At 36.4% G+C, this 11,336-nt stretch overlaps 2 protein-coding genes across 12 annotated transcripts in view; both read left to right on the forward strand.

Moving 5' to 3' along the window:
* Positions 1-4,122, forward strand: part of LOC135112076 (3-oxo-5-alpha-steroid 4-dehydrogenase 1-like) — a 360,238-nt gene extending 356,116 nt beyond the window's left edge. For 6 of the 8 annotated variants that reach the window (XR_010274047.1, XR_010274046.1, XR_010274045.1 and 3 more), the window contains 6 exons: positions 1-33; positions 208-377; positions 712-807; positions 1,637-1,787; positions 2,064-2,229; positions 3,988-4,122. The exon at positions 1-33 is cut by the window's left edge and continues 485 nt beyond it. Coding sequence is in view for 1 of the 8 variants with exons in the window: in XM_064025999.1 (XP_063882069.1) it covers positions 1-33; positions 208-377; positions 712-807; positions 1,637-1,787; positions 2,064-2,130 (517 nt within the window). In the remaining 7 variants the exon portion in view is untranslated. Of the gene's footprint in view, positions 34-207; positions 378-711; positions 808-1,636; positions 1,788-2,063; positions 2,670-3,987 lie in introns of those variants that run through there. The other 2 variants (XR_010274048.1, XM_064025999.1) reach the window with 2 other exon arrangements.
* Positions 4,002-11,078, forward strand: LOC135112078 (tetratricopeptide repeat protein 33-like). 4 transcript variants are annotated; one of them, XM_064026001.1, is made up of 5 exons: positions 4,002-4,127; positions 5,549-5,686; positions 7,691-7,861; positions 8,381-8,572; positions 8,952-11,078. In XM_064026001.1, the coding sequence occupies exons 2-5, from the start codon at positions 5,549-5,551 to the stop codon at positions 9,204-9,206; spliced, it is 756 nt and encodes a 251-aa protein (XP_063882071.1). In that variant the 5' UTR covers positions 4,002-4,127; the 3' UTR covers positions 9,207-11,078. The 4 variants fall into 4 exon arrangements, with proteins under 4 accessions (XP_063882071.1, XP_063882070.1, XP_063882073.1 ...); XM_064026000.1 differs by having other exon boundaries at positions 4,084-4,362; XM_064026002.1 differs by lacking the exon at positions 4,002-4,127 and adding an exon at positions 6,804-6,909 and having other exon boundaries at positions 5,548-5,686.
* Positions 11,079-11,336: the final 258 nt, after the last annotated feature.

The following is an 11,336-nucleotide window of genomic DNA, read 5'->3' on the forward strand; positions in this document are numbered from 1 at the left end:
TCTTGGATTGTTCATCATGCACTTTTTCCAGAGGTGAGGTGAAGCATGTTGCCCAAATTTGGGACTGTAAGCTTCTATCTACTTCTAGTGCTATAATCTAATAAATGTAGACTGAGACTTGCCGTAAAGCCTGACGAAGCTGGTGTTTGCCTCTCCCTCCCTGCTGCTGCTGCTGCTGACGGTGGTGATGCTTATACTCTGATGCAGGTGCTTCATCTCCCCTTTATTGATGACAAGCCAAAAGCCAACTCGCTTCCTGCCTTTCCTTCTTGCTTTTCTGACTCACACTTACAACGGAATCCTCCATGGCATCTACTTCGTAAACTATTACCGCTTCAATGATGAGGAGTGGTTTTACAAGCCCAATTTCTATATAGGTAAGATTTCAGATATAAATTCAGGTTATCATTGACAATCTAATGTTAAAAAATTATTTGTTGCCTTGTTTGCCATTTTAATATGTCCTAGTCCAGCTGTCTTTGGAGTAGGTGTAGCTGCTTAAACACTGAGCATCATACATAACATTACTGAAGGGAATATAACTACTTCGGGAAGAAATCACAGAAGAATTGTTGCGATGTCTATTGTTCAAGACCTTGTAAATGTTGCACCGGTTCACTGACACATGATATAAAGCTGTGTTTGACAAGTATATGTTGGTGGTTCAGACACCAAATGCATATTTTCATATATTTAGTTTCTTCACTGCAGGGTTTGCATTCTTCCTCTATGGCATGAAGATCAACATAGGTGCTGACTCAGTCTTCAGGAAATCGGAAATACAATCCCAGCTCCAAATACCAACAGGTTTGTGAGCCAGGATTGTGTTGACAGGAGACAGTTTATTGAAGCCATGAAAAATTTAATATTCATTCAATATTTAGCTAACAGTAGACTTATCTCAAGAAACATCAACATTTATGTACTTATTTTTCATTGTGAATGGTTCCATGATAAAGGTTTGTGAGCCAGGACTGTGTTGACTGGAGACAGTTTATTGAAGCCATGAAAAATTTAATATTTATTCAATATTTAGCTAACAGTAGACTAATCTCAAGAAACATTAACATTTATGTACTTATTTTTCATTGTGAATGGTTCCATGATAACAATGAGGACTAACGATGACCTTATGCTTTTGTTATTTTGTATTATACTTTCTCTATATTATTGAAATCTGCATTACATCGAAATTTTATTCATGGTCATAGTTTTCACCTGTCAAATATTGTGCACAATAGATCTCATCAAGTTAAAAAAAAAAAAAAGTTAGGACAAATGTTGGCTTCTTTTAAAGTTTACACAACTCAAGTTTTTGCAATCCACTGAATATTCAAATAAAATTACTGATATCACAAAGATTTTTTTTAGGAGGGGCACCGGCCAAGGGCAACAAAACTGCAATAAAAGAAAAGGCCCACTGAGGTGTCGGTCTCCGAACAGAGTCGAAAGCGGTAGTCAAAAATTACTTGATAAGTGTCTTGAGACCTCCGTCTTGAAAGAGTTCAAGTCATAGGAAGGTAGAAATACAGAAGCAGGCAGGGAGTTCCAGGATAATCAGTAACCCATAATTATTTGCATGAAGAAAACAGTGAATGCCTCTTTTTTTATGACAAGTTTGTACCGCACATTCCAGGAGGATGGTTTGAGAAGATTTCATGTCCACATTACTTTGGAGAGATTGTGGAGATGTGGGGATATGCCCTGGTCAGCCTGGCGCCTCCTGCCCTAGTGCTGGCTGCCACCACCACACTGCTGCTGGCGCGCCGGGCACTGCACAGCCACCAGTGAGTACATGGGGCCCTTATGGGATTTACACATCCACTTAGGTGAAGGATGGTAGCACGAAATCCATATGATTTAGACTTACTCTCATAGTAACAATGTTTTTTTTAAAGACCATGGTGTGCAGTATTTTTATTTTGTAAGATGAATTGTCATGTTCCTTGCCTGACCGTCTCTACCTTCCTGGTCAGCGCATAGTGATGACTTAAAATTTGTTCACAAATCATAGACAGATATTTTACTCTTGGTATTACATTGATACCTGTTCTTAATTGCAGGTGGTATCTGAAGAAGTATGAAGACTATCCACGAACACGTAAAGCAGTTTTTCCATTCCTATTGTAGGAAGGAAATATAAAACAAATCAGTTCATGCACGTGTTGTCACAGCTCCTAGAATATGAAGGAGTGCTTTCAGTACCAGCATAATGGTAAATATATTCAGGTGTGTAATTCTGCTGGTAAGGTGTACTGCAATGTAATGTATGAGAGTCTGAAATGTTAAGACATGTATCATATTGCATAGTAGAGCTCTAAGCAGGTGCTACTGCAATGCATAAAAGTTCAGGGGAAAAAGAAACTGCAAGGTACACAGTTTTTCTTTTCCTTTTTTTTTTTTTTTTGTGGTAGGAACTAATAATATGTTGATTTATTAAAATATATTTAATAAAAAAAAAACTGCTATTTTATAAACCAGCACAGAAAATATCACATAAGGAAAAATTCTGATCCCTACAAGGCCAATGGAATGTTCCCCTCACTCCTCTTGTATACAGTTACTTCCTGTGTGTTGAGGGGAAGTGCTGCAGCGTACTACAGACTCCTCGCCGTGAATGGGATGTTTGATTCGTGCTTAAACATTTGTTATTGTTATACTTTTACTGTTCCGTCATATTCTGTTTTCCTACATGTGAGAGATTAACAAATTTTGCTTCCATTTTATTACTTTGGTATAGCTTAATTTAATCGGTGTTCGCAATGGCAAAGGTTCATTTTTCTCATTTTTCTCAGGGAAGTATAATGAAAAACAATTGAGTCTGTGATTCCAGTGACTTTCTTTTCGTTAGGTGGGGATACCACGTGTATGTTCAGAAAAAGAAGTGTTACAGAAAAATAATAGAATGGGGTATAAATTACCATTACTGTTATTCTTCTTTTATTATTACGATTATTATTATTATTATTATTATTATTATTATTATTATTATTATTATTATTATTATTATTATTACTATTATTATAAAATGCCGCCGGAAGAAGAGGATTTGCAAAAAGGACTTGAAATAAGAATTTTTGTGAGTTATGAAAGCTAATGAGAGAGAGAGAGAGAGAGAGAGAGAGAGAATGTGAGTGATAGTTTTCACATAAATAATGGAAGGCAATGGTCATTGGCAATAATGGAGAGAAAAGAGAATGTTTATTCATTACATTACATACATACTTCCTTTATAATTAATTTAAGCTTTCTACACTAGTTTCCAAAATCAGTGTTCAAGCTAAATCCCTGTGGTTCATTACGCGCAACGCACAGAATTAGAAGTTATACCCAATGAATAATTTACTTACGCAGCGACATCTGAAAGTTTCGTAACTGCAATCAATACACCAAGAGTGTCCGATTTCATGTTCTTGGAGGTAGTAGTGCAGTATAATGTTTTAGTTTCTTTATAATGCAATAAAGCACTTGATTATTTAGTAGCGGATTGTATAATTATGATAAAAGTACAATATTTCCAACTTATCTGTTATATCATACTGGAAACGGACATTACCTTTATCGCGGAAACATGTGAACGCATTAAGCCACAGCAGACTCCTACAGTCTCCATTATGATGCACTTTGTTCTTCAACAAGAGTGATAAAAACACATGAGTATCTGAAATAAAAAAAATAAATTAATTAAATAAATAAATAAATGTTATCGATTTTAAGAATGGAGTTGAGGACAAAATTATCAAACGTTGACTGCCTTAAGCAAGCTCTAGTGGATGTCATTGTTTAAGAATGATTTTTATATATTAGTGGGGGAAAAAATGACAATAGTCCTGATGAGAATCCAAAGCGTTTTAAGCAAACGCATTTATGAAGGAAATACTAACTCCCTCATGAAGTGGACGAAAGAACTAAAATTTAAACAGTAAGCATTTCTATATATAAAGTTGGACCTCTCATGTCTCTTTTATAAAATCTTTTATTTTTCAGATTCAATACAGGCGCGAACATTGAGACCCGAGTCGAATCCTCCCAGTGGTTTGTTTACCTCGGCAGCGTGACATGGCGTCGTGGGGGACACAGAACCAGTGATATATTTAGCCCCCACACTCACCCACTAGGAATCTTTGGTATGACGGATCGCTTTGTGTGCGTAAAGCGCATCTACACAGTTATTAGCGTAGCCTCGGTGGTGACCATGTGAATATTACTGTTTTTTAGCGTGGATTTACCGGTACTAGTAAGTAGCAACAGTGACCAGGAAGGCGAGAGGTGACTGTCACAAGTACAAGGCGTGTCTTCTGAAGGGGTGCTCATAACAAAGACACTGACGATCCCCTTCACACAGCTCAGAAGCTTCCTTCGGTAAACACTTGGGGGATGGCATGACACAATACTTGCCAAACCTCATATTTATGTGAAGTTTTGCTGTAATATAACGTTTATGTGTTTGTGTATATAAAGGCCAAGGAAGTGTCATTTTATTACAGTTTTGTGTAACAAGATGTCACTCTTCCTTGCTTACATTTCGGTGATCGGACACAAGGCAGTGACAGGACATGGCACACATACCAGACATGCCTTGGTCTTAATGGTGCAGCATGTGTTTGGCATTTCTTAGATGGATCAGTGACAGCATGTTTTCAAGCTGTAGGTTTCCAGTTTTGTGGTGCCCTGCTTCATCTTAGTGCACATTTGCACAATAAGTTTGAGTCAGTGTTAGAGGTTTACCCAGAGGCTTCTGTACTAATCAATTAATAATGTTGATTATTATCTATGAAAAATTTAGATTAATAATTCAGTTGAAATTAAAGGATTCATGCACTTGTTAGAATATACAGTTAACACCACAGTATTAAGGCCAAGGATGATCTCACATTGTTGTCAACTCTTAAGCTGAATATGGAAATATAAAAAATATATATATAGAATAAATAAGTAAGCAAGATAGTAAGGTAAGATTGTTATTAAATTTAAAGGTGTGATATTGTCAGCTGGTTTGTACCTTTCTTTTCCTTACACAGTAATTAATAATGCATGATAGAACTATAATAATTGCTTGTGCTACTGTGGTGCATCAAATTATATTGGAGTAATAAAGGATCTTATGTCAGGATAGATTAAAATCCCTTGAGGAATCTGGAGAGACTTGAGAGTAGTTAGCTATAATTCTAGAGAAATTTCTATAGATTTATTTATCTTCAAGAAAGAATTTGCTACGTTTTCAAATACGGTGTGAAATTTCCATAGACAGAGAAGCCAAATTCGCTCCCCAGCCTAAAAGTCCCACCAACCCTCTGAGTTTGTTATAGTATTTAAAATTGATATCTGCAAGGAATAAATTTCATTGATTCTTTTTGCCCACACACAAAATCCCCAGAGTCCCACCTGGCTACAAGTTTACAGTGGATAGGGAAAGAGAAGAAGACCAGGGCATGCATCACTAAAAGTAACATATACCAGTATTAACCCTTAAACGGTTTTTTTGCAGTCTTAATTCTAAGGTATGTATCTCTGTATTTACTTATTTGTATAATTCTAATATTTCTAGATGCAGGCATTTGGGTGGAAAAGAAAGGCAGGGTTAAGTAAGCCTCGGCCTGCTGTCTTTTCTGAAGAAAATGTAGAAGAAAGAGATGGAACTGAAGACCCTGATGTTGATTGGCTAACTGCAACAAAACGTCCAAAGGTAACATGTTACTCTATGTTTCTTCAATCTGAAAAAAAAAAATGTATAATATATATAGAATCAGTAAATAAGATTGCTATATATGTTACATATATCTCAGTGTTTAGTCCCATATATATTTCAGTGGGTAATTATTTTTAGTGAGGACAATTTTCAGCTATCCATTATCAATACTTACTTTAATGTGAAGTTTTAATATGTAAACTTCAATCATCCTCATTGCACTATGAATTATTTTTTTGTAAGTTATAGCTAATGTGATAGCTTGTTTATTTGTTATTGTAATAATGTGACTTTCATTTTATCTTAAGGTATTGCATATATGTATTTCTGTATTATGTAATTACTTTATGTATAGTATATCAACCCAATATTTTCTTGTTTTTTCTCTCATGCCATTATACCATTTTGCCCATGTGGCATATGGATTGATATTCCATATTGATAAACACTTATTTGCATTGGCCAAGTTTATAGATTTATTGCCAGTCACCCAGATGGTCCTGCTCCTTCTTGCCTGGGAGGACTAAACCTTTGCTGTCAACTGAAACAAATATTAACTTCTTAAGCTTGTGAATAATGTGAATTAATACATTTTAATCTTACTCTTAAGTATGCTAGATATGAGCTGTGAAGTTTTAGAACAAAGAGATCTGTTTGGTGCTGCAATGCAGGGTATCCCAGTTCTAGTATATTATTTGTTTACATACCAGGTTGCAAGATATACTGGTTGCTGATGAAAAAATCCACAGAATCATGGTGAATTTTTTTCCAGATATTCACATCTTCCTTCAAGTCTATACAGTAACTGCTGTCTCATGTGAGTCACTGTGTAATGTTTGTAAAGGCAGCACTTGTGTAGGATGAAGATGAGTCATAGGGAACAGTGTGAATGTTGGCCTGTATATTCATAGCCATTTACCTGAACTATTTTATGGATGTTTTTTTTGATATCCAATATTTTAAGATTTATCCATAGCAAATAAATGCAGCGGAGGTTGGTGGAAACAATCTTGGAGAAAATTATTAAAATGTCAAGTTTGGCACGTGTGTACATGATATTTTATACAAGCAGCAACTAACCAACTGTTTTTCCTGTTCATTGGTGGCCACTCAGATACTGTAGTAGAACTCTGGCCCTCAGTGAGTACTTTGTAAGTACAGCAGGAAATAAAAACAATAATTGCTTTAAAATGGAAAGCCCAGCTTGTGCTCTAACCCAGGTAAGATGCATGGTGGTGTGGGTAAACTTGGTTGTAGTGATGCTCAAGTAGGTGGTCTGACTCAGGAATGGAAGACTAATCAAAGCCAAACATAGAACACTCATCTGAAAAGGCTGCTAGTGTATAAAAATGTGCTGGGGTGTTGTTAACTTTCACTTATACCTGACTATTAGAGGAAACTGTAGTGGATACTGCTAGATGTTAACAATGGTTAAATGGCAAGAGTGATAGATGTGTGTCCATATGATATTGCTCTTGGCACAGTGGCTTGAGTGGCTCACTTACTAATGTACACACGCTGTTTGTTTTAGCTTCATTAGTCATACTGAACATACTAATTAATTAAAGAAGTGTCCACCCAGGGAGAAGGAGGGATATTGTTGGCCTGTTGTCGTGTGTTTGTGGCCACCTCACCCTCAGGTTGCACCACCTGGAGGGTGTGACAAGCCATCTCAACTTGAAAGTCATTTGTAATCACTTCCTGAAACTCTTATTCTTGTCTAGCTGGCCTAGTGTGTGCTGTTATTCTGTGCTGATTTATCTGTACATAATTATGTATTACCATACTTTTATGTAGAATTAACCACTTGTCACTTGATTTGTCAGGCAAAAAAGGAATCAGTCACAAATATGTACCAGGAATGTTGTATTTCTAGGAGAAAGTTCACACACACACACACACACACACACACACACACACACACACACACACACACACACACACAAAGGTAGCTCCATGGCCAGACATCTTGATGAAGGCTTTTCCCATTGCCCTGGTAAGGTGCTGGAGCTGGAGGATGCCCAGGCCAAGGCACGCAGGCTGAGTAATGAGGGTGTGACTCTTGCTGAGGCTGAGCGATGGTGGGCAGCCATTGGGAGGTGGAACTCAGCCCTTGCACTCACCCCAGATGACCACACCATCCATGAAATGCTTTCCCAGGCATACATGCAGGTGTGGCAAGATGTTGAGGAGACCACAGCATTGCCATCACTAAGATTTTGAAAATTAAGCATGGTGGAGAATTTCTACATTACAAGTTTCATTAAACTTTTTTATTAATATTATTGTTTTGTAATATGTTAACATAAGTTTCTAGTGATAAAGAAGTTTGAATCAAAAATCATTTTCTGTATTTATAAACCAGTAATTCATATTTTTAGAAATCTTTTCTTCCTTGTTATCTAATATGTTCCTCCCTAATATTCTCCATGCTGTTTGCCTCATATATATATATATATATATATATATATATATATATATATATATATATATATATATATATATATATATATATATATATATATAATTTAATTGTTTATTTATTCATTTATTTATTTTCTATTAATTCTTATAATTCTAATAATTCTTATAATTATTCTATTAGTGGGTGGGGGCAGTGGGAGCAGGGAGGACTGACTCAGTCATTGTTGGCCAGTTTAAAGTATAAGTGTGTGATATCTGTATCCTCAGGTTGGTGAAGTGCTTCCTGCCCTCAATGCAGCTGAGGCAGCAGTTAAGCTGTGTCCCAACTGGTGGGTGGGGCTGCAGACCCTGGGCCGGGCACAACTGGGTCTAGGGGAGGTGGACTTGGCAGTCAAGACCTTCTCCCGGGCTGTCCATATTCGTCCAGACCAACAGGAGCTGTGGAGGGAAGACCTTCAGGTAAACTGTTGCTTTGGTCAAAGTACAAGTGAAACTTAATAATTCTATCCATCAATTTTTGGTTTCAATAGAATTTGAAACTTGTAGTTGGAATTGTTGCTCATCTTCCTTGGGCCTTGCATTAAAGTTGCAGAGTATGTGAATGAGCCTGAAAAGTTGGAGTAAATACTTACAGAAAAGACTATGGTAACAGTTGCATAGAGACATTGTAATTTATTCTAGAGTCCTAGTATGTAACATGCTGTGTGCATTTATTCTGTAAGCAAAGGATACTTGTATATGTATTTAACAAGTGAAGTGATTTATTACCTGGATGATTGCTTTGGAGTCTTACAATGTGCTGTAGATTGATTAAATATTGCATACATTGTTTACACAGTGGGCTGTTGGTTTGCTAAAGAAGTATCAAGAGATTAATGCTGAGAGGGAGAAGCAAATTGCTGCTGCCAAAGAGAGTGGGACAGAAGTACCAGAGCTCCCAGTGCCACCTGTGGAGGGGTCCATCAGAGAGCGGTCCATCCAGCTATACCAGATCCAGAAGCAGCGGGAGGCAGCTGAGGCAGGCGATCCAACTCTGATGGAGCGTGGCAAGACCATCGACCCCTCCAAGGTAGTGCGCATGAGGGTCACTTAGGTGTGCGGTGAGTGTGTACTGCAAGTAATAGCTTTAATATTTTTATGGAATGTGTGTGTTATTTATATAAATATGTACAAAACTCTGTGTGTGGGGTGGGTGGGTGAGTAGGTGAAATGAATCCATAATGAATGATGAAACTATTTTTAAATTAGAATATGTGCAAGTTCATACTATATAACTTACATTAATTTTTCAAAGACAAAACAAAATCTAAATTAATATTGTCTTAAAGAGTTTATTATATTTAACTGGTTTTCTTTAAAGATGAGAAATAATTTTATATGTAGTTTTCTTTTCGTATAACTAACTTTCCAACATTTGTGGAAATATATATATATACATATACTCCAGTCCAGAAAAGAAAAAAATATTTTGTTCAGTGTTGATAGATGAAATGCCTAACAAAAATAGTACTGCACTCACAAACACTAGATTTTACAGGCATTGCATGTGTCCCTACTCTAAGGAAAAAAATTATATGTAGAATAATTCAATGCAGCAGCACTTATCAGATTGTCATTTTGGTATCTTATAATTTTATAATTTTGTGGATGATAGTGTGTAGTCAAAGGACAGCATTCAAATTGAAGACAAGGGGAGAGAGATTTTTTTGTCAGTGTTTTGCATAGGAACACTTAAGTAGATAGCTTCATGTTTTGAGGAGTTTGGACTGCACAGCTGTTTCTTGTGAGGATAAAGCAACAAATGCACCATGCAATACATATCTAGAGGCTGGTCCCAAGTGGTGACTCCTCTGTGTGTTGTTGCCAGCTGTGAACAGTGATACAGAGATGGTATGCAGTCTCCCAACTTGTGTTCTGTGGAATATAATTGATAGGAGAAATGTGCAATGTTAGGATGGTATCACATTGGGGTAAGTTTGATGTAGACAAATGAGATTTTCACTGGACACCTTGCTTGTGAAATATGGCTGCTGAGTTTAGCAGATAGGCAGTAGCTCAGCAAGCAACAAATAATTAGTCAAATTGAGCTCTTGAGTACATTAAGATTTGAACATGATATGCATCATACATATATGAATGTTTATACTCTTGATAGGTACGATAAATTACATGTAAATTTAATTCCTTTTGCATATTCATTTGTATGTCACTTCAGTATTATGGGTAAAAATTAGTATTTTTTGGTGAAAATTCATATTTTTTATTAGGATCCCATTGACAAGAGTGAGATGCAAACAAAAGCCGTGGCTATTTCCACACCAGTTATGATACAGAAGAAGAGTCCTGTGTGAAACTTCAATATTTTACTTTATTTTTTATACACAGAATATCAGACCATTATGATCTCTGAGAACAAACCCATAAATTTTTAAGTTACCATAGCCAAACTCAACACATTTTTTTCCAATCAATGGTCACTGAATATTAAGTAAATTTAAGTGATGCTGCTTACTTGCCACTGTTTTTAGAAGAGAAGAAAAATAGATAATATAACCAGGCTTGGTTATTTACATCTGATATAGCTCACACCTCACCACTCAAGCCAGGGTGAGGTGTGAGGATACCAGTGACCTTGCTCCCAAGGGAAAGCTTGTCCCTCAAGCTCATACTCATTGAATTTACCAAGTGTGATGCCACCTTTAAGGAGGTGTCCTTCAAAGAATGTCTCAAGGATTGATATCAAGAAACTATGAAAGGGTACACTAAATGGTGACCACATTGCCACAGTCTCGGTATTTTCTTGTTTTTTCATAGCACCACATGCAGTATGTGTTGGTATTTTTATAAATTGAAAATGCAGTTTAACATTATTCATGTTCTTTTTTCAGTGTTTGCTAATTTTTATATAGGTTGTAGATAAGAAAAAATGTACTGTTTTATTACTAATATATTGAATTTGATATTTTATGTTCACTGCATATCCTTTTCATGTTCATGCACACACACTCATTGAAAATGTCAGACTTTCATTTCCATGAATGCTCTGACAGCTTTAATCCCTGGTGAAAGCCTCTCAAAGCCAGTTTTACCCATGTTCAGATCTTTTGTTTCCATGATGCTTCAGAGCAGGACAAGACACTTGGGTCTCTATGTAGGGCAGGAGTATTGGCAGTTTTAGGTATAAGCAATACAAGCAGCCACTTTGAGGTCTTCTATATTAAAG

The sequence above is a fragment of the Scylla paramamosain genome, chromosome 23 (assembly GCF_035594125.1).
Source record: "Scylla paramamosain isolate STU-SP2022 chromosome 23, ASM3559412v1, whole genome shotgun sequence".
NCBI lineage: Eukaryota > Metazoa > Arthropoda > Malacostraca > Decapoda > Portunidae > Scylla > Scylla paramamosain.